This window comes from Megascapheus bottae, chromosome X, assembly GCF_031878675.1.
Source record: "Megascapheus bottae isolate mThoBot1 chromosome X, mThoBot2.hap1, whole genome shotgun sequence".
NCBI classification, from domain to species: Eukaryota; Metazoa; Chordata; class Mammalia; order Rodentia; family Geomyidae; genus Megascapheus; species Megascapheus bottae.
This window is the reverse complement of record NC_143547.1, coordinates 88,167,185-88,190,095: the sequence shown is the minus strand read 5'-3', so window position 1 is coordinate 88,190,095 and position 22,911 is coordinate 88,167,185. Positions and strand designations below refer to the sequence as shown.

Sequence of the window (22,911 nt, the reverse complement as noted above, 5' to 3'; positions counted from 1 at the left end):
GGTATTTTAGCTACAGGGCAAATCTTTCCATATATTCTTCTTTTTGTAGTGCTGGGGAATAAAACTGCAAATGCTGTATTCCTGAGCTATATGTCCAGCCATTTCCTACAGCAGAGCCCATAAGCCAAGAATGGCTTGAATTATCTAGCTTTGAATTCCTGATGAGGACTTGATCTTGTTAGGAAGGAAAGGAGTTTGTACATCCCACTCCTGCTTCTAGGCTTATGGTATGCTTACATTTCGCTTTATCACAATTCCTGACTCTTGTTATTTAGGGTGGATCATGTATGATATGGGACATATGTAAGATCATTCTAGGGTAAAATTCCTTCCCTCTGAGGATCTTGGTGAGGAAATGAAATTTGCCTCACAAAATACAAAGTAGAAAATTGCAAAGCTGGGGCAGGCACCCAAAGGTGTCTGACATGAAGAAAATGATTCAATAGGGCCGTAACACAGAGCACAGTCACGTTAAATAGATAAAAATGCCTTTATTTTTAAAATGTGGCTTAACTACACCCATTGTGCTACTCCTGTTTTGAAATTCATCTTAGAAGCAGCTAAGAATGAAGTCAGAGCTCCCAGTTATGGCCGCCAACATGTCACTCCCGGCAAGTCAATCTGAGTTTTTCTTCAGCGTTTTTATGTCTGGAGAGTTGTTTTCCATGACAGCAAAGTCAGACTTTGAAGAGCAGTAGCCTACATCCTCTGCCTTTATGGGCCTGATGATATGGCCTGGCTTGGTGATAACTTTAGGAGTGGTCAATTTTTGGAATGCCCTCTGTGTGTTCCATGTGGATCCTATAGGGTTCTGGATGGTCCTTTCAAATTGCTTATGGTGGGTGAATGGATATGGAAGCACCCGGACCTAGAAGGGAAAGAAGAGTGATTTGGTTAAAGGTAGGCCTAGGGGTACAGTTGTTTAGTCAAAGGGCAGCTCTATGGATACAGGCCACAGTTCTATGTGACAATTCCAAGGGGGTGAAGCTTCTCCGAGGCCAATGCACCCCAGTGTTTCTATCAAAATCTTAAGAATCTCAATCTGCATAAGGTGATTTGGGAGTAGAAGGGCTTTTTTTGGTTGGTCATGGGGCTTGAACTCTGGGCCTGGGTGCTGTCCCTGAGCTCTTCAGCTCATGGCTAGGGCTCTACCACTTGAGCCACAGTGCCACTTCCAGTAGGGGGGGGGGGGGCTGTAGTTGGATCAGGATGCTCACCACCCCGGTTTTACCCAGCAGCTAAGGAATTCTCTTTAAAAAAGTACCTAAGACCACTCCTGCCTGGCTATATAGAAGGTCCAGGGCCATTTACACACCATGAATATTCCTGTAGACTGTGACTATAAAAAGTTCATCCAGAAGCCAGGTACCAGTGGCTCACATCTGTAACCCTAGCTACTCAGGAGTCTGAGATCTGAGAACTGTAGTTCAAAGCCAGCCCCGTTTGGAAAGAACGTGAGACATCTTTTTTTAAGTCAAGGCTAGTGCTCTACCACTTGTACCATAGCACTACTTCTGGCCTTTTCTAGTTTTTTTGTTTTTGTTTTTTTTCCAGTCCTGGGCCTTGAACTCAGGGCAGGCTAGAGCTCTACCACTTGAACCACAGCACCATTTCTGGCTTTTTTCTATGTATATGGTACCAAGGAATTGAATTCAGGTCTTCACGCATGCTAGCTACGTACCTGGCTATTTTTCAGGGGTTTTTGGTTTGTTTTTGGCTTTTTTTGGTATGGAGGAATTGAACCTAGGGCTTCATGAATGCTAGGCAAGCACTTCACCACTAGGCCACACTCCTGGCCTCTCCACAAGATTCTTATTTCCAATTAACCACCAAGAAATCAGAAGTGGGGCTGAACCCATGGCTCAAATGGTATAGCACTTGCTTTGGGGGGGGGGGTGGAAAAAAGTGGAAAAAGGCTGAGGAACAGTGTTCTAGTCCTGAATTCAAGTCCTAGCACTGAAAAAAAAGTTCAAGCCAGGCGCCAGTAGCTCACGCCTGTAATCCTACCTACTCAGGACACAGATCTGAGGATCAAGGTTCAAAGCCAGCCCCAGCACAAAAGGACCTGAGACTCTTACCTCTAACTTCTAGAAAATAGGAAGTGGGGCTTGGCTCAAGGGTAGGCTGATAGCCTTGAGCTAAAAAGCTCAGGGACAATGCCCAGGCTAAGTTCAAGTCCCATGATCACCTGGGGCATTTGCGAATCCTGGTGGATTTTATTCCTTGTAGTCTATTCTTTTTTTAAAAAAAATTGTTAATGCTTGTACTGGGGCTTGAAATCTGGGCTCTGCACTCTAGTTTCCTGTTTTCTCTCAGGTCTGATGCTTTACTTCTACTTCTAGCTTTTGCTGGTTAATTGGAGATAAGAATTTCATAGGCTTGCTTGCTTTGGGAAGCACAGACATCAGCTCTCAACCTCTTGAGTACCTAGGGCTATAGGTTTAAGCCACCAGTGCCCAGCTGCCCTTCAATATTCTTGCTCAGTCTGTCTTTCAGACATTCCTATCTTATTAACATGTAATACGATTTAAAATATTTCCACATCTGAATATGTACTAGTTGATTTTTATTTTTCTTGAAGTGGCTCAAACCTCATGGCTTCTGTTTGAATATAATCTTAGCTGTAAATAGAAGTCTGCAGAATGGTAACTATTTCTTTAGTGAGACTCATTTCCACCAGAATGGCTTCACTATTGCTTGAATGAGATTCTGTTAGTCTAAACCCTCTTCTTAGTTATGAGACAACACAATCTATCTGGAATTGTTGATCTCACAGCCAGACAACAAAAACAAAAGATTTGATTCAATGGTCAAGATCACATTTGCCTCTTGACCACAGACCACTAACTAAACTACTCTTCTCAAGCAAGAGCCAGGCAGTTGAGAGTGGGCAGCTAAAGTGCTCTCCAAGTCTCACCTGATGAGCTGCTGCATGAACATTGCGCTTCTCATTGATAATTACATTTGGCAACTTCTTGTCTTTTCTTGGAGGACCTTCACGAGCTTTAATAAGAAACCTGGAAAGCAAAGCAAAACAGCAGAGTGGATATTTAAGAGGCTGGAAAGCTCAGTACCTTACTGTCAGACATTTTTCTATGTTCTTACCTGCGTCTTTTCCTGGCACTAGGTTTCAGACCTACACCACCCCATTCACCCCAGCCAGGCAGTGTCAGATCCACATCCTTTGGCTTATTTGCCTCGACTGTTTCCCTCTTCTCTTTTAAGAACTCTCTGATGACATCATCCCCAGCAAAAGCTTCTTTAATCATCTGCTTTTGGTCTCTCTCTACTTCATCTTCCTGGGAAGAAACAAGAGTGAGAACTATAGCTTGCCTTTGTGGTTCAAGAGAAGTACTTTTGAAATTTGGGTCATGACATTCTAGCACCCCCTAGGGGCAAGTGCTGAACAGCATCATCTTTCAATACATACCCATCAGTAGCCAATAATATTCGACTTTCTCTCTCTCTAGGGTAAGTACCTTTAGTTCACTATCATATGACACGATTTAAAGCTTTCAGTAGCTATAGGGTGAGGAAGACATGGCAGAAGAGCCAAGTGGCCTGGACTGGACTTCCTTCCTCCAGCTTATATTCTTGAAAAAAAACAGCTGCTAGGGTGCTTCACCTTGGTAGTTTTAATTCCTTAGTTGGGGAGTGCTAAATCTTCCTGTGATCCCACTGAAGAGAATAACTCTTGGTTATAGCTCAGAAATCTATGTTTCAATGACCCTGCCTGAAATATAGTAAGAAGTTTTAGTGACTCCCTTCCTCCTCTGAAGGAAGTTTTAGAGTCACCCTAAGGAGATTTTGGTGGCTTAGGATTGTGTATATGTGTGTGAGCATACGTACATACATTATATATATATATGGGGGAAGGCATGCATCAGCTGTACAAAGAATTTGCATCTATGAGTAAACTGTCACAGGGACCAGCCCAGACCCATAATTTTCTGGACTTCTGAACTACTGAAATGTGTGCCTAGCAAAAGTAAGCTTCTGTGGATACTTTCTGTAGCTCTGATATCCCACAAATGCACATGAGCCTGGCTCTGCTCACCAAGTCCTCTATAGCTGTGGGAACTGCCAAAGACTTCACCGAAGGAGGTTTTGTAGTTAGAAGGTTCTGCAGATCAATTATTTGTTCCTTTTTCTTCTTTGGAGCATCAGGCCGATTATGTAGGGTCTTTTCTATTTGTTCCCTTTCTAACACAGGTCTGGGGAGATACTTATTTTGAGAAGGTTCTTCTTTGCCCAGCTGTTCTAGGTCTTCCATAGTCTGTACTCTCTTAGGCTTCTGCAGCAATAGGGGCTCCTCCTCTTCTTCTTCTGGGACAGGTTCTTCTGCTTTGATCTTGGGAGTAGCCACCACTGAATCTGCTTTTTGCTTCTGGGCTTGATGGTTTGTCTTGTTGAGTTTCTGAGACAATACCCTCAATTCAGATAATACCTCCTGGCAATTAGAATCTGGGAAGGAAATAAAAGCTGCAAAAAAAAAAAAGAGAAAGGTTTGAACGTTTCCTGGTTAATGAGAATTTGCTACACACCTTCTAGTTGCTGGGTGTCACCTAAATAGTCCAACAAAGACAAACACAGAATGGAAAGAGTCTATATGTTGGATTTCCTATTTACGACTATCTTACAAACAGCCGGCAATGGAATGGCAGTCAGGCACCTTGGGTCCTCCTCCCAGGTAACTGCTGTATGACTAGGACTGGGGGCTCAATTTCCCTGGCAAATAAATGGTTTGAAAAGTGCCTGTGTGTGTGTGTGCGCGCGCGTGCGCGCGCACATATATGCACAAGAGTACATGGGGTGCTGAGTCTACCACTAGGCTATTTCATTCTAAAGTTCGGAACTGGAAAAGATGGAAAGGGGCTGTTTTAACAGGTGGCTTCTGAAAGCAACTTCATTTTGTTATATATGCTTTGCTGCCTATAAAACCCTTCCCTAGAATGGTTTTGTCTCGATTTAAGAATTCCCCTTTCTTTTCTTTTTTCCAAGTCCTGGGCTTGGGCTCAGGGACTGGGAAATGTCCTTCGTTTTTTTCTCAAGGGTAGAGCTCTACCACTTGAGCTACAATACCACTCCTGGCTTTTTTTGAGTATGTGGTACTGAGGAAATGAACCTGGGTCTTCATGCATGCTAGGCAAGCACTCTACCACTAGGCCAAACTCCCGGCCAAGACTTTTCATTTTTTTTTAAAGCATTTCATAATCAAGAAGAGACAGAGTAGCTATTTTTATAGTAGATGTTGCTCACATTTTCCAGTCACTGGCAAAATCTGAGTAGATATCTGTAGTCTCAAGTGTCTGAGGGAACCATGACGGCAACACACAATACTCCTCAACTGTCCTTTACAATTACTCAAGTTGCCACCATTCCCAGGTAGACCCTGCTCTCCAGTTTTGGCTGGAAGTTGCTGCAGCTCCATAGACATGGCCTCTGGTCTTGGGGCATGTGTATGCTTCTTTCTTAAGAATGAACTTCCTTGTTAATTTTGATTGAGGTCCATGACTTCTTGGGAAATTTTAATTTTCTCATCATCAAAGGAAATTCAAATCTATCTTTTATACATCCATATTATTCTTTCATATTCTATATACAGCTGGTTAGATGACTTTTTTCCTGGTCTTAGGGCTTGGACTCAGGGGCAGGTCACTAGTGCTTGCCCTATAGCTCCACTTCTACATTTTTTTGGTGATTAGAGATAAAGGTCTTAAGGACTTTCCTATCTGGGCTACCTCTGAACTGCAATCCTCAGACTTCAGCCTCCTGAGTATTTCAAGCATGGGCAACCAGGTTATGACCAGTTTGTCTCTCTTCTGTCATGTTGCCAGTCTTGCCTTAAACTCCTGGGTTCAAGTAATCCGCAGGAAGTGAGGATGTAAAGGCTTTCACAATACATTCTAATGACAGATCTTTATACATTTCACTATGTAAATTTTTTTTGCCAGTCCTGGGGCTTTAACTCTGGGCCTGGGCACTGTCACTGAGAGTCCTTTAGTCAAGACTACCACTTGAGCCACAGTACCACTTTTGTTATGTGGTACTGAGGAATTGAACCCAGGGATTATGCTGTGATCTAGATGTCTTGTTCTGATGTGGAGTCAAATCAGAGCTGGGAATTTATACACAGCTAGGTGATTTGGAAATGGAGGCCATTTTCTAAGCAGGTATGAGAATATCCAGTTCATCTCTAACCAGCATCAAGGACATTGACACTGTTCAAATTCTTAGTATGCATCAGGCTCCAGATTTAATCTCCAACACTACAATAAAAAATAAATAAAAATAATCACTAAAGCAGGATGCAGTTTCTCATGCCTATAATCCTAGCTAGCCCAGGCACTAACATCCATGACACACTTATTTCCAATTAACCACTAGAAAATGGGAAGCAGAGCTGTGACGCACGGTGTAGGGCGGTACCCTTGAGCTGAAGAGCTTAGGGACAGTGCCCAGGCCCAGAGTTCAAGCCCCATGACTTCGCCCCACCCAAATAAAAAATCACTAAACAGTGGAGATTTGGAGTAGGAGTGTAGCCTAGTACAGTGGCTCACCTTAGCATGCATGAAGCCATGGGCTCAATTCCTTGGTATACACAGAAAAAGCCAGAAGTGGCATTGTGGCTCAAGTGGCAGAACACTAGCCTTGAGCAAAAAATGTTCAAGGACAGTGCCCAGGCTGAGTTCAAGCCAGGACTGACCAAAAAAAAAATATGGGTAAAAGTCAGTCAGTCATCGGTGGTTCACCCTTGTAATCCTAGCTACTCAGGAGGCTGAGATTTGAAGATACACATTCAAAGCCAGCCAGAGAAGAAAGTACATGGGACTCTTATGCCCACTTAACCAGCAAAACAGCCAGAAGTAGAGGAATGGCTCAAGTGGTAGAGTGCTAGCCTTGGGTAAGAAAATAAAAAACAAAAAAACAAATGAGGTACCCGAGCTGGGCACCGGTGACTCATGCCTGTAATCCCAACTACTCAGGAGGCTGAAATCTGAGGATTGCAGTTCAAAACCAACCTGGGCATAAAAGTCTGTGAGACTCTTCCAATTAACCACCGGAAAACTGGAAGTGGTGCTGTGGCTCAAAGTGGTAGAGTGCTATCCTTGAGCTCAGGAGCTTAGGGATAGCACACAGGCCCAGAGTTCAAACCCCATAACTGACAAGAAAAAAGAAGAAGAAAATGTAGCTGATTTCAAAACCCAGTGTGCATGCACATGCATATACAAGTTAATTAGAAAATCTTACACACGGTCTGAAGAGTCAAAATTCCAAATGCATATATGGGTCTATTATAATGTGAACTTTCTGATTTACCATACTAACAGATGTACCTGTGCACAAGTACCAGGAATGGGAGGTCATCCTATTTGAAAGATAGTTAAATCTTTCTGAAGATTATGAGCACCCAGGAACAGAAAATTTGTCTCAGCACTCTGCACAACATGCAGATGAATGCTTATCAAATGCCTTTGAAGAAAAACAGTGACTATGAATTGAATTTCACATTGAGAACCCAGTACACTCACTCTTGAAAGTCCCCAGAGCCTGATTACTATGCAACACATGTGGGTGGGCCCTTATTTTTTTCCCTCAGTCCATTCTCTAGTAAAATAAATCTGTCCCTTCCATTCTATCACAGCTCACCTTTTGTTTCTTGGCTGTCCACTGGCCTAGCATTGTGATTGGACTCAGATCTCTTTCTGAGGGATCTCTTTTCCTCAAATTCTTTCAATAAAATTTCTTCCTCTTCCACTGGTCTTTCATCTTCACTTTCAGAAAATTCATGGGCCTTGAGTTCAGGCAGCTGTTCAGGGTCCTCAGAGTCTGCCTGGATTTTCCCCTCTTTTGCATCACCATTGCACTTTCTCAACATCCAGGGATTTGTGCCATCCCCATTCATCTGTACTTCATTCACTGCTTCAGGAACAAGGAGTTCTTCCTCTTCTGACCCTCCCTCCTCTCCCTCACTCTCAGATACGACTTGGAGTTTCTGTGTTAGTTCTTTATTCTTAGCCAACTGTTCTTGCATAGCTTGACGAGCCTGGAGAAAGGAGTCACAACATGAGGGCATTGTCATTAGTGACTACAACAACCCCTTTCCTGGTCCATTTCTCAAAGCTTCCATGTTTCCATTCAACCTGATGAAAGTATCTTAGTGGGGGTTATCTAGTGTTTGAACTCCGCACAGGAGCTGGAAATGTTGCTTAGTGGTAGAGTGTTTGCCTAGCATTCATGAAGCCCTAGGTTACATTCTTTGGTTACCACATACACAGAAAAAGCTGGAAGTGGCATTGTGGCTCAAGTGGTAGAGTGCTAGCCTTGAGCAAAAGCAGCTCAGGTACAGTCACCAGGTCCTGAGTTCAAGCCCCAAGACTGGCAATACAAACAAACAAAACCTCTCCAGATAACACTGTGTTAGCAGCTATGGAGTGAAACAGAAGACAAATTCTTTGTCCTGAAGGAATGGACACTAAAACATAGGAGCTACTTTTCCCTCTTACTGGATTTGCTTTCAATGCCATTTTCCTTTCAACTCTTTTTTCCTCATGCCTTTTAATTTTTATTTATTTAATTTGTTTAATGCTGGTCCTGGTGCTCAAATTCAGGGCCTGGGTGCTGTCCCCAAATTTGTTTTGCTCAAGGCTAGCACTTTACCACTTGAGCCATAATTCTACTTCTGCATTTTTAGACATAAATTTTGGAGATAAGAGCCTCAGAGTTTCTTGCTTGGGCTGGCTTTGAACCATGATCCTCTGACCTCAGCTCCTGAAGAGCTAGCTTTACAAGTGTGAACCACCAGCATTTGGATATTTTTATTTTTGTATATTGTTATTATTATTATTTAGTTGCACAAGGAAGTTACAATCCCACAAATCAGGCTATGAATATAATGCCTGTTGGTCAATGTCACCCCTTTCTTTGTTCCCTTCAATTCCATCTCTTCTCTCACCTTGGTGACCACTTACCTCTAGGTCATATTTGGCCATAATAGCCTTTGACTTAGCCCATTTTCCACTGTTCTGGTGTTTAAGGCTCATTCGTTCCTGAAAAGAAAGGGCAGAAGAAGATCTTTAGGCTCTTCCAGAACAAATTGGTTGAAAGGTATAGGGAGTAAGAAGCAACCTTACCATCATTCTGGCCTTTTCAATTTTTTCCAGTTCTTCTAGGGCAGCACTTGGATCGACCTTCTGCAGCTGTTCAAAGTCTTTTAGAGCTTTCTTAGCCTTTCCTTTCTTCACAACTTTGTGATATCTATAGAGTAAGAAGAAAGAGCTTAGGGATTTAGCAGAAACACAGTTGTCACATGCAAAGGTGTCCATATTATCTGAGAATTTTCCTTATGCAGGGGCCAGAATGGGTCACAGAGCTAGCTGACGGCAGAGAGCCATTGTGGTATCCGAGAAGGCTGCAGGACTCTCACATCCTGCAGCCATTTAGCCCCCAGGGGTCGAATTCTGCAAAGCAAAGTGTTCCCTTTACCTCCACAGCTCAAAGGAGGAGTAGAACAAGTTTCAAAGAGGCAAAATAGCAGGAAAGAAGCCCTGCTGGCCCCACCAGCTGTAGATTCAGAGCTCATTCCGCAGAGCCACTCCATGATGCCTTGGAGGGAAAGAAAATAACTGAACAGTCTTTTTTTTTGTGGCAAAGTCAAGCATGAAAGCGAAAGCTGCAGAGGGCATTACCGAAGCAGGCAAAACAAAATGTGCGAAGTTGGTTTAGGCAAAACAGGCTACTCATTCCTACATGGGACCTCTTCCATTCCAAAGAGTTCATGATTAGCCCCCTCATTTTCCTCCATCAGAATTCCAAGGCTTCCTTACTTTTTACTTTTGATTTTCTTCTCTCTTCGAGCCCTGGCCTCATAGTAGGACTGCAGAGCTCGTGCCCTTTGAAGCTCTGCTCGGCGCATCTTAGCCTACAATGAATGACATTTACAGTGACTCCTGGACTTGAGGTCAAATGCAAACAGAAGCATAGCATGCCTGGGGATGTCAAAGCACCTGATACTTACCTCTTCCAGGCTCATGGCCTTGAGGGAAGCTTTTTCCGTGGGAGTCAGTAAAGGGTCTGTCACTGGCTGCTTGTTCTTATTGAGGAGGTTAAAAACTTCCTGCTCCAGGGGCGTTGTTACCTTAAGGAGGTAACAAAACATTCTAAATCTTAAGCCACACTCTTTTGAACTCAGGGCCTGGGCACCATCCTTGAGTTTTTTTGCCCAAGGCTAGCTAGCACTCTACCACCTGAGCAATAACACCACATGTGGCTTTTTATGTTTATGTGGTACTACAGAATCAAACCCAGTGCTACATGCAGACTAGGCAAGTACTCTACCATTACGCCACATTATTATTATTATTATTATTATTATTATTATTATTATTATTAGCAGCCAGTCCTGGCTTGAACTCAGGGCCTGAGCACTGTCCTTAGGATTTCTCAAGGCTAGAGCTCTACCACTTGAGCCACAACACCACTTCCAGCTTTTTTCTATTTATGTGGTATCAAGGACTCGAACAAGGTCTTTGTGCACGCTAGGCAAGCACTCTACCACTAGGCCAAACTCCCGGCCCCTTAAACCACATTCATAAAGTGAAGTTCTTGTGCTCAATCTCCCCCCGCCCCTGCCCCGTGCACACGTGTATGCGTGCGCGCGCGCGCGCGCGCGCGCGCGTGTGTGTGTGTGTGTGTGTGTGTGTGTGTGTGTGTGTGTAGAACCGGTTACTTCACAAAGAAAGAAAAGTCTCCCTACTCACAGATGTAGGTAAAACCTTATTTTATGATGATAAAAATTCTGGCAAGGTGCTATTCAGGAGGCTAAGATTTGATGATCATGGTTCAGGCAAGGTCTGCGAGACTCTTATCTCCAATTAACCACCAGAAAATGCAAATGGAGCATGGTTCAAAGTGGTAGAGCACTAGCTTTGAGCAGAAAAGTTTGGGGACAGCTCCCCTGGCCCTGAGTTCAAGCCCCATGACCAACCAAAAAAATTGTGATTTAAGATAACTTCAGCAAGAAAGCTCAGACTAGCTTCTTATATTACTGAGGGGGAAATCCCTCTGTGTTCAGGTTATCAATTTGTATACAATGAAATTTAATTCTGTTTTAAGAATCTAAGCACGATGCTCTTAAGATAGAAGCTGGCAGGACAGAGAAACAGAAGTATGGTCTAACAGACCTTATGGCTCAGTATTTATAGGTTCTCACACAGTAGTATGGAATTGTCAGAGTTTTGAAATCAAAACAAAATACTCCCTGCTTAAAAATATGTATGTATATATGTACATATATGATATATATGTATATATATATGTGCACATACACACATATGTATATATGTTTGAAGCATGCACCTATTTCTATATAGTTAGGAATCTCAACTTATCATAAGCAAAGAGTATTTCTATTTTTAATCAGGCACTTGTGGATTACACCCATAATTCTAGTTACTCAGGAGGCTGAGATCTGAATATCATGGTTTGAAGCTAGCTAGGCAAGAAGTCTGTAGTCTTTTATCTCCAGTTAACTCCTAAAAAGTTGGAAGTAGAGCTGTGGCGCACATGGTAGAGTGCTAGCTTTAACTGAAAAATCTAAGGTACAGCACCTAGGCTCTGAGTTCAAGCCTCAGTATCAGCACAAAAATGTAAATAAAAGACTATTTCTGGTTGGGCATGGTGGCTCATACTTATAATCCCAGCTACTCAAAGGGTTGTGATTTAAGGATTGTGGTTCAAAGAAAGGCTGAACAAACACATAAGACTCTTATCACCAATTAACCAGCAAAAAGCCAGAAGCACAGGCATAGGGCATGGATCATGTGGCAAGGCAACAGCCATGAGTGAAAAAGCTGAGTGTAAGGCCCTGAGTTCAAGCCCCAGTATGAGTACACAAATATTACTAGAGGGTAGGATTCATTGGATCTTAAAAACTGTATTTACCTATGATGAACTTGGAAACTGACCTGCAGTAATGTTTTAGAGGAAAATTCCAACTTTTTATTTACTTTTTTTCTTTTCTTTGCGGGGGGGGGGGGGGGTGTCAGTTGTGGGGCTTGAACTCTGGACCAGAGTGCTGTCCCTGAGCTTTTCAAAGCTCAAGGCTAGTACTCTACCACTTGGAACCACAGCATCACTTCCAGTTTTCTGGTGGTTAACTGGAGATAAGCATCTCACAGACTTTTTTTTTTTGAACAGCAATCCTCAGATCTCAGCCTCCTGTGTATCTAGGATTACAGGTGTGAGCCACTGGTGCCTAGCTTACTTTTTTTGTTTGTCTTGAACTTAAGATCCTTACTGTTTTACCCTCCCATGTGCTAAGATACAGGTATGTACCCAGCTCCTAACTGTTTAAAAGCAGAGGTAACTGCTACAAATTATATATAATGTGCTGATATTATTAATTATTGATGAAAAGAAACAAGAAAAAACATGTCATTTTAGATACATACCACTAGTTTTTTACTTCATGGCAGAGTGTATGTTTTAATTTCCTGAACACAAATGACATTACCTTAAAAAAATGACCTTCATATATAATTAGCCTGCTTCCCAACAGTTCAAATTTAACTCTATTCATTTTCTAACTTTGGCTGCAATTCCTCCATTTCCATGCAATTTTGTACTCTAGGTGGTATTTATATGTATGAAATGAATGAACTGTGGACCAGTTATTTCACGTCAACAAAAAGCCCTATTTGCTGCTTCACTGACATTGTGAAGATGGCTAAAATAATCAGGCCAATTATACCATTGTCCACCTTAACAAGGTACAAAGATAGCCCTAGGCAACAGATTCATTTTCAAACCTCACACACCTCATATTTTGTGTGGGTTTCTTCAATAGCCATATATATCATGATCAGTATTAAACTTACAAATATCTGGACAAATGCATAAACACACATCACATGTTACACAGTGCTATTGATTTAACCATAAACATATTCTACTGAATAGTAAAGGTACATGTTCTTCCATTTTTAGTATTTGCAGTAGTGATCAATCAGAGGCTACAAAGTGATTTATATTACCATGTTGTAATCGGTCTTCAATTCAATTCAATTTTACCAACATTTATTGATTGCAGTTACATTCCAGGCAATTTTGTGGGGTGCTAGGAATACACAATTAATTAACATAGTTCCTGTCCTCAGAGCTCATAGTTTTTCATAGTGAAGAGACATACATGCTACCAATAACATTAACATTAAAAGAGTTAAACATTATTTTATAGGGGAAAGCACAAAAAAAACCCCCTGTTAATTCTAGTTAGGAAGAAGGTGGGTTAGATGAGTAAGGCAACTGACCTTTTGAATTAGGCATTAAGGTTTAAATACAGTCTTATTCGGGGGGGGGGGAATAATCCATAGATGAGCATAAGCAAAAACATAGGCAATCAGGAAATGAGTAGTATAGTCCATTATAGCAAATATGCTGGGTGCTTTCTTCTTGTCCTCTAAGTAGACAACTTCTTTGTATAAGGGGAGTGACAATCTGGTTTGTGTTTCAGAAAAAAATCCTGATTACTGACAAAAAAAAAAGAAAAAAACACAGGAAAGGCTATGAGAGCCTCAGCTAATGTAGGGAAAAATGAAAATATAAAGAGGAAATAGGAATCTAGGAGCCATAATGGAATTGACAAGACTAAGCTACTCTATGGGCTGAGCAGGAGACAGTGAACAGACTATGTAAGAACCAGAGAGCTGAAGTCTTCAACCTAAGTGATCTGAGTAGACCAGTTAGACTATTAACTGAATTATAGACTGAAGGTGGTGATAAAAGCTGGAGGAGTCTTGGAGAAAGGGAATATGAAGCTCAATTTGAACTGTGCAAAGTGTAAGGTACACATGGAAGACCTAGGTAATACCGGTTAGTCTCATGGCTATGAAACTGAAGCTCAGAAGGGATTGAGAGGCACCCAACTCATGAAGTTTACAGAGTAGGAAGAGATGACAAGTAGCAGTAACTCTTTCCAAAGAACAATCCTCATTAGACTAAAAAAAAAATTGGAGGAGCCAAGAGTGTGGCCTAGTAGTGGAGTGCTTGCCTAGCATGCACGAAGCCCTGGATTCAATTCCTCCGTACCACATGCACAGGAAAAAATAAGCCAGAAGTGGTGCTGTGGTTCAAGTCGTAGAGCGCTAGCCTTGAGAAAGCCCAAGGACATTTTATATGTCTTAGGCTAGAACTCAGGGCTTGAGCACGGTCCTTTTCCTGTGGTACTGAGGAATCAAACCTGGGTCTTCGTGATGCTAGGCAAGCACTCTACCACTAGGCCAAACTCCCACCTTTTTTTTGAGGCAAATTCTTGCTTTGTCTTATTCTGATCTTGAATTTGAGATCCTCTGGCCTCACCTCCCTAGCGGCAGGATTACAGGCATGCACTATATCATACCCAACAACATTTTTTGTGGTAGTCCAGGGGCTTGAACTCATGGCCTGTGCACTGTCCATGAGCTTTTTTTCTCTCTTAAGACCAGTGCTTTACCACTTCAGCCAAAGCTCCACTTCCAGCTTTTTTGGTGGTTAATTGGAGATAGATTCTCACATATTTTCTTGCCTGAGCTGACTTTGAACTACAGTCCTCAGATCGTAGCCTCTGGAGTAGCTAGGATTGTAAGAGTGAGCCACCAGGGTGTGGGGGGGGGGGGAAATGGGTACCAAGACATGTGAAAGGGTATCAATGTACGTGAATTAATGCACCTTCTATCTGGCAAATATCATGTAACCCTTTTACTAATTACAATAAAAAATGCAAAAAAAAAAAGAGTGAGCCACCAGTGCTCAGCCACATTTTATTTTGAACCATAAAAAATTATATTACCTCTTAATTTTTTCTCCTAGTCTCCCTTCACACTGCAGCCATACTTTATATCTAATTTCTTTTTCATGTGGGAAAGAAAGCACCCTAAAAAGAGAATTGTAGTGACTTCAAAAACAAGATCAGAGCCTGGTGTCTATGGCTCATGCCTGTAATCCTGGCTACTCAAGAGGCTGAGATGTGAGAATTGCTGTTTAAAGCCAGCTGGGGCAGTAAAGTCCATGAGACTCTTTAACAACCAGAAAACCAGAAGTGACTTGTGGCTCAGTGGTAAAGCACTTGATGCCCTGAGTTAGTCCCACGACTAACAAAACAAATCAGACCAGCGAAAAAGAAATCCTACCAGAATACAGAATTTATATTCCCTTGTAAGCAAATAATGTGCTCAGTGTTTGGTAGCTGGTAATGTTAACTGTTAGTTCAATGACCTGACATAAAAGACTATGGTTCCTGGGGTTTGAACTCAGGGCCTGAGCACTCTCCTTGGGCTTTTCCCTCAAGGCTAGCACTCTGCCACTTGAGCCACAGCACCATTTCTGGCTTTTTCTATGTATGTGGTTCTGAGGAATTGAACCTGGGTCTTTGTGCATGCTAGGCAAGCACTCTACCAGTAGGGCAAATTCCGGGCCCCTGTGGATTATTTTTTTAAAGCACAAGGAGAGAGACATATTCATGTTTTGGGCACTGTTGTATTTGACTATTTCTCTTTAAGACAAATTATTCCAGGTAAGAACACTTGTGGTGTACTGGAAGAGTAGCCTAGAAGTTGTAAGCAGTTGTTCATGAACTAAATAACGGTGAATTTAGGGACCAACATAGGGTTATTAATATTTAATTGTGCCAAGAGCTTAACTATTCCACCCCAAAGTCATCATTTGTAACCACTTTAATTTATTTTAATAAAGATATTTTGACACCATTACAATGGAATGAATAATCCCATAACAAAGAATAAATGACAACATTATACTCAACAGAATTATAGGCCTGCAATTATGCTTTTCTCCAAAAGGATAAAAACTTTGTCAGTGTTTGAAACCCAGTTCTAAAATACTATTTTTGCCCCTCAAAGACCAGATGAGTCACTTGCTAAAGTTTTAGTCTTTACAAACGTTATATTTTAGTGTTGGATTCTTTTATCAGGCAACTGTGGGTTCTCTTGTTCATTTACCTTCATTGGGGCATCATCAATGCTACTAAGTTTCTGATTTTTTTTCCAAGGATGAAAAATGTGACTAAATCATTTTTTTAAAGTAAGAGAGGGCTGGGTGTGGTGCCTCACGCCTATAATCCCAACTACTCAGGAGGCTGGGATCTGAGGATCACAGCTCAAAGTCAGCCTGGGCACTAAAAAGTGAGACTCTTATCTGCAATTCACCACTAGAAAACAAGTGGGGCTGTGACTCAAGGGGCAGGGTGGTAGCATTCAGCTAAAGAGCTCAGGGACAAGGTCCAGGCCAAGTTCAAGCCCCAAGATCTACCAAAAAAAAAAATTAAGGAAGGGGGTGGGGGTTGGGAATGTGGCCTAGTGGTAGAGTGCTTGCTGAGCATGCATGAAACCCTGGGTTTGATTCCTCAGTACCACATATACAGAAAAGGCTGGAAGTGGTGCTGTGGCTCAAGTGGCAAAGTGAGAAAGTCCAAGGGCAGTGCCCAGGCCCTGAGGTCAAGCCCCAGGACAGGCACAATAAAAAGAGTTGAGGTGGGAAAACAAACAAAAAAAGAACTAGGGGAGGGCTGGAGGAATGGATTAAGTCCTTATTCATTAAAAACAAAATTCTGAGTTCTACCCCGCGTAGTACTGCCCAAAACAAAACAAAACAATAAAAAAAAAACCAAACTCTCAGGACTAGGAGAAAAGAGGGCCGAGGGTGTATCTCAGTGGGTAGAGGACCTGTGGAGCATGTATAAAGTCCTTAACTCAATCCCCAGTACCACAACAAAAGAAAACAAGGGTAAAAGCAAGAATATACAGTATGTTCGTGGTCCCTCTCTCTGGGCAGGCAGATAGTTTAACACTAAATTTAGAAATAGTCAAGTTCTTAAAAAAAAGAAATAGTCAATTTGTATATACTATCAGCAAAAGAAAATTATAATGTTACTGTGGGATGGGCTATTACATGACTGATCATAAACACATTGCTATTTCCTATCTCACTTTCTGACTACAAAATTGACTGTAATTGGCATTTAAGTTTAACCTATTTATTCAAATGAGGTTAAAGTTCAGATAGCTCTGAATTGTGCAATCTCATCCTGGAAGGTTGCTTTTTGTTGTACTTACCTTCCAGCCACGGAATACATGCTCAATCGGCACATGGGTTGATGGCTCTTTCTCCATTGGAAAAACCAGCTGTTTGGCTTGTCGGTTGTTCATAACGATGGGATCCCATTTGGAGAGGATTTGTGTGGTTTTGTTGAATGCTACTTCTCTTTGGATCTAAAGCAGACAAGGTACATAAAAGGAAAGAGCCAGGATTATGATCAAACCCAAAAGAATTAATTTAAAAAATTAAGAGACAATGTTTCTTAGCTAAAGGGCCAGGATACTAGAGATAAGACTCTTGCTTATTTCTCAAGGCTGCAACTGCCTCTACAGAGTATATTTATTTTCTTCATGGTGAGGACACCACCATTCCCCTTTTTTCACTTTGTGTTTGTTTTGTTTTGTTGGTCCTAGGCACTGTCCCTGAGCTCCTCAGCTCAAGTTTAGCTCTCTATCATGCCACTTCCGGTTTTTTAGTTGCTAACTGGAGATGAAGGTTTCTTAGACTTCCATGCCTGGGCTGGCTTTGAACCATGATCCTGATCGAAGCCTCCTGAACACTTAGGATTACAGGCATGAGCCACCAGCTCCAGGCCATCTGTCCATCTTTATAACCTTCTCCAAACTCCTGTGTGTATGTGTGTGTACTCATGAAAACAGGCTCTCACTATGTAGCTCAAGATGGCCTAAATCAGCCTTCAGATGATGGAGTTGTAGTGCCTCCAACCTTTGTCTTATATTACTCTCTCTCTGCACTGGTCTTGAGGCTTGAACTTAGTGGCCTGGGTGTTCCCCCTACTTTTCTTATATTACTCTATATTTACTTGTCAATTCAGTTCCTTCTGTGACCCCCCTCTCCCCTCTGTCTGCTGGTCCTGAGGCTTGAACTCAGTGCCTGGGTGTTGTCCTTTAGCTTCTTTTCCTCAAGGTTAGCATTATGCCAGTTGAGCCATAGCCACTTGCTTCCAGATGTTTTATTGGGGGGGGGAGATTGGGGCAATTTTTGGAGATAAGAGTTTCATGGGATTGGGATTTTTTTCCAGCTCAGGCTGGCTTTGAACTGTGATCCTCAGATTCCAGTCTCCTGAATAGCTAGGATTACAGGTGTGAACCACCATGCCCATCTGGTTTCCTATTTTTTTGGGCCTGTCCTGGGGCTTGAACCCAGGGCCTGAGCACTGGTCCTTGGGCTTTCCTCAAGGCTAGCACTCTATCACTTGAAACACAGCACCACATCCGGCTTTTCTATGTATGTGGTGCCGAGGAATGAAACCTGGGTCTTCGTGTATGCTAGGCAAGCACTCTACCACTAGGCCAAACTCTCAGCTCCTGGTTTCCTTTTAATGGATTACTTTTTCCACAACTTACCCGTTCAGTCTCTTCTTTGTTAAGGGGCAATTCTAGAGTCTTCTTTGATTTGACTTTATTCAGTTGCTTTTTCACAGTATCCAATGATGAAGTCTTAGCAGGCCCAAGCAGATCTGAAAGGGCCAGCTTTTCTCCGGATCCTGTGGGAAGGCCAAACTTGAGGATCAGAGTCAGAAGATCAGATCTTAATATAATAGAGATTGGCTTTAGTAGAAAATGCTGATAGCCTGGCAAATGTACAGAGAAAAACAGTTCTTATTTTGACCTCCTAGTCACAATTATAGCAATACCATAACACTCACATACACCCAGATGTGTTAGAGGGTAGAAGAAAGGAGAAAAATATTTATTCCAAATATAGTTGTGAGGTTTAAACTATGGGCCCTGATGTTCACAGTGCCACTTCCAGGTTTCTGGTGGTTCATTGGAGGTAAGACTCTCATAGACTTTCCTGGCCAGGCTGGCTTGGAACTGCGAGCTTCAGAACTCAGCCTCTTGAGCAGCAAGGATTTCAGGGATGAGCTAACCAGTGCCAGGCTGTAATTTACATTTCTTCTAACTTTTTTGTGCTTCTGCTCTTGCCCCCGTAGAATTCATTGTGCAGCTAGAGTGATAATTTGGAAAATATATCACAGCATATCTTGATTCTGCTGAAAAATCCTTCAGTGGTTCCTTATTATACTTGGAATGTCATCATAAAAGACATAGCTTTGTGAGATTGTTTCCATCTACCTCTAGTCAGTACACTATACCCCAGACATACTTGCCTATTCCCAGTCTTCCAACATGTTGTTTCTTCCTTAAAATACTTCTCCTTAGAGATTGGGGGGGGGAGGGGACAATGAAGTTAAAAGGCCTAATAAGGCTCCCCAAAGGAGCAGTGATGAGAAAAAGCTGAGAAAAAGCACACTAGGTAAATATCTTTGAATATGCAACCTTACTTCTTTGAGCACCAGCTGAAGAGAATATCTGCCTGTCCTAACTTAATATTATGATACTTGAAATAAGTGAATGCAACTGAATACTGAAGAGCTATGCAAATAAGGAATATGAGTAAGCTAGTAAGAGGCAGCTATTTTCAGTCATGTCCCTTGATCCAATACGTATCTCTTGAAGCTCCTTAGGGAACATTGAACATAATTTTTAGGATTTTCTCCAGAAACAGTGGAAACTCAAGGGCATTTAACCACCCTTCTTAACACACTCTCACAGGCAAGCATTTATGCTGTAATACATAATTATACAAGCTCCATGCACATCTTTGTTCAACTTACCTTTGGAAGTGACATTGAACTCTGACACCTTCAAACTAGCTTCAGATCTCTCAGTCAACTTCCACCTGAATGAGGCAAATAGAATATAATAGAAATGGACCTCTCTAACAGGGAAGACTAAATACCTGTCTCTCCTTCTGCAGTGCTGGGGATGGAATACAGGGCCTCCTGCATGCTAGCCAGGTACTCGATAACTGACCCAATACTGGCACAATCTTTCTCTTTTCAAAAACAGCCTTAAGTGTCATATATAATTTTCTTCTAGGGTCAACTTTTGTCACAAAGCAACCGGCACATCTGTTCTTAACGTGAACTAGGTAGTGTAATCATCATCTTATCTTTTAAGGCAGGCCCAGCCCCTCAGAAACACAAGGTAACCAAACATAAGCATAATGGGTGATGCATTGGACTTGAAGTCTATCTAGCACACCTGAATTAGAATCCTGGCTCTACCACTTAAGATCTGGATGACCACAGGGACACTTCAATTAATTTCTCTAATGAGGAGAAGTAGTGCCTACTCAATGCTTCAAAATATTTTAAGTGTAGATTAAAGAAGGATCCCAATGGGTGAAGGCCTAACCTAGTAGTAATAATAAAAGATAATAGCTAATAATAATTATATATATTGCATACTATGAGCTGGGGACTCGTATTAGGGTCTTTACATTAGGCACTGGATAAATGTTAGTTGTAGAGAAGCCTCAAGGAATCAGCCAGTTATAAGCCTATCTAAATGAATAGGAGTGTTACCTATTATTTCCATTAAGGGAACTGATTGTTTCCAGGAGCTTTTGATGTTTTCTCTCTCCATCGTCATCCCCCTAAACATAGAAAAGAAAAATCAGCAGAATGATGAGGAGGAGGAAAAAACAACTTAAGGAACTGAGGTCTAGTTAAATTCTTTGGGTTTTATGGTCAACGGAGAACGAGGGAATCATTAAGCTAAAGAACTGTTCCAAAATTCTAGCTTCCTTTACTATAAAGGACATAGATCTTAGTCCGTGTGGTGCGGTGGCTCACGCCTGTAATCCTAGCTACTCATGAGGCTGAGATCTGAGCATCAAGGTTCAAAACCAGCCCGGGCACAAAAGAACATGAGACTCATCTCCAATTAACGTCTACAAAATGGGAAGTGGGGCTTGACTTGAGGGTAGAGAGGTAGCCTTAAGCTGATGAGCTCAGGGACAACGCCCAGGCTTGTTCAAGCCCTATGACCCACAAAAAAGAACACAAATCTTTTGAAACTTGTGAATTAATGCTCTGCCTCTCTCCAGACTTGTTTGGGGGCAAAAAGGAGCTTTAAACAATGTTTCTATATAGAAATAGTGTGAACTGATATATCATGTAAATCATAGCCATACGTATAAAAGCGGCTTTTTCTAAGAGCAAAATATCTATGGGAGGGGGAAAAGGAGTAACAATACAAATACTACTAGGGAAGCATCAAAATGCTTAGTTTCTTTTTTTCAAAATAAGCGCTATGTGTTATGGTCCACAAATTTTGAGTTTTGTCAGTAGAATACATTTTACATTCTGAAAGTACCTGATGCATATATATGCAAATATATATATATATGCAAATTCCCATGGCAGTTACCACTTACCTCATCTTCACTGGCACTTAAAGGGTGGTCTTTTGGCAAATCCACTAATTCTTCCTGCTGACTCAAAGCAAGAAGGCTGTTTTAAAAAGACAGTGTTATTATTAGCATTTGAAATGTCATCCTATTTAAACAATTATATATTCAGTTCTCTGCACAGAATAGCCTTATCCCTTGAAAACTGAACCTTTGGGGATTTGTCAAGCATTAAATATAGATAGAAGTCAGCCATCACCTTTAAGTTAAGCAGTAATTGGTGATAGCCATACAAAATATGATGTGAACAAAATTAACACTCCTCAGTTATTTGCAGTACATTTCCCATCGACCTCTAGGAGGCTGTAAAAAATAACCCTAGCAAAGTAGAAGTCAGTATTGCTGGCCCCGAGACAAGGCAGTCTCATAATTAATATTTGTATATGTATACCTTCTACATCCTTTAAACAGATTAGGTGCAGCCTACCTGATCTCATTTGATTACCTGTTCCCAGAAAAAGAGGGATGGTTAAAAGTAGCGGAGACATTGTCCCCTAAACTTGCTCGTCAAAGTAGGTGTTTAAATAAGGAGATTGGTTCCCAGAAATCCCGAATCTACCAGTACTTCACAACATAAATAGGTATTTACAGGTCAAACATGAGCTAAATGATTACATTTATTTTCCCTATAGGGAAGAACATAGGAAAATATTACAGGGGAGAGAGAGAGGGAGGGGGGAGAGAGAGAGAGGGAGAGAGGGAGGGAGGGAGGGAGAGAGAGAGAGAGAGGAGAGAGAGAGGAGAGAGAGAGAGAGAGAGAGAGAGAGAGAGAGAGAGAGAGAGAGAGAGAGAGAGAGAGAGAGAGAGAGAGAGAGAGAGAGAGCAAAACAATAACAAAAACCCATAGGCTGGATTGTGATTCCAATAGGACTCCTAAAGCTGGTCTCAGAGAGGCAGAAAAGGGGGGTCACGTGACTTAGAAAGGGAAACATGTTAACTTCGGTTTGGTGGCAGAGGGCCAGGACCAAAAAGAATGCGGCTAAAAGGTTGCTGAGTAGAGGGTACAGATGAAACTATGTTAAAGGGCTTTCATTTCAATTCTAGATTGCAGTAATAATACATAGTAGCGCGATCGTGGGAGGGGAATGATTGCTGTTTCCTAGAGGGACTTCTACTTCTCAAAAGGCAGAGAATTTGGCCCCCGGGACCCTGCATCACCCAGTCGTTTTTGCTCTTACCACTCGGCGGCCTGGGTCAAGTTCATCGCAGTAGCCTGCTTCTCACACATGGGCAAAGGGCGGAAGCCAAAAGGAAACCAGTTTCTAGGCAGGCCGCAAAGCAACTTCTGGTTTCGCCAATCATGTGCGACAAACGCGTCATTTCCGCCTCATACCAGGCAAATAGGACACTAGAATCACTTCGGGAGGAGCCTGCACCGAAGGAGTTGCTAGTCTTGTCAGTAGGCGGGGCATTGCTGTCCCCTCCCACCTCGCCACTGTGGCGCGGTTGCTGTCTTGCGGCCAACCTGCTAGTCTGTCTTCTTTGGTTTCCTAGCAGCCCAAGGTGGTGGGTGAGTGGAGGGCTAGGGTGCTGCCACGG

The 22,911-nt window shown here is 42.1% G+C and overlaps 1 protein-coding gene across 1 annotated transcript; it reads right to left on the bottom strand.

The window, feature by feature from the left end:
- Positions 1-471: 471 nt before the first annotated feature.
- Utp14a (UTP14A small subunit processome component) lies at positions 472-22,650 on the bottom strand. The gene is made up of 15 exons (XM_090325869.1): positions 22,551-22,650; positions 21,340-21,415; positions 20,486-20,556; positions 19,733-19,797; positions 18,459-18,598; positions 17,109-17,264; positions 10,019-10,138; positions 9,828-9,922; positions 9,135-9,258; positions 8,973-9,050; positions 7,651-8,047; positions 4,058-4,482; positions 3,106-3,299; positions 2,918-3,017; positions 472-868 (listed from the first exon to the last, which is right to left on the bottom strand). Exons 1-15 carry the CDS (start codon positions 22,598-22,600, stop codon positions 617-619), a joined length of 2,343 nt encoding a protein of 780 aa, XP_090181995.1. The 5' UTR covers positions 22,601-22,650; the 3' UTR covers positions 472-616.
- Between the last annotated feature and the right edge of the window lie 261 nt (positions 22,651-22,911).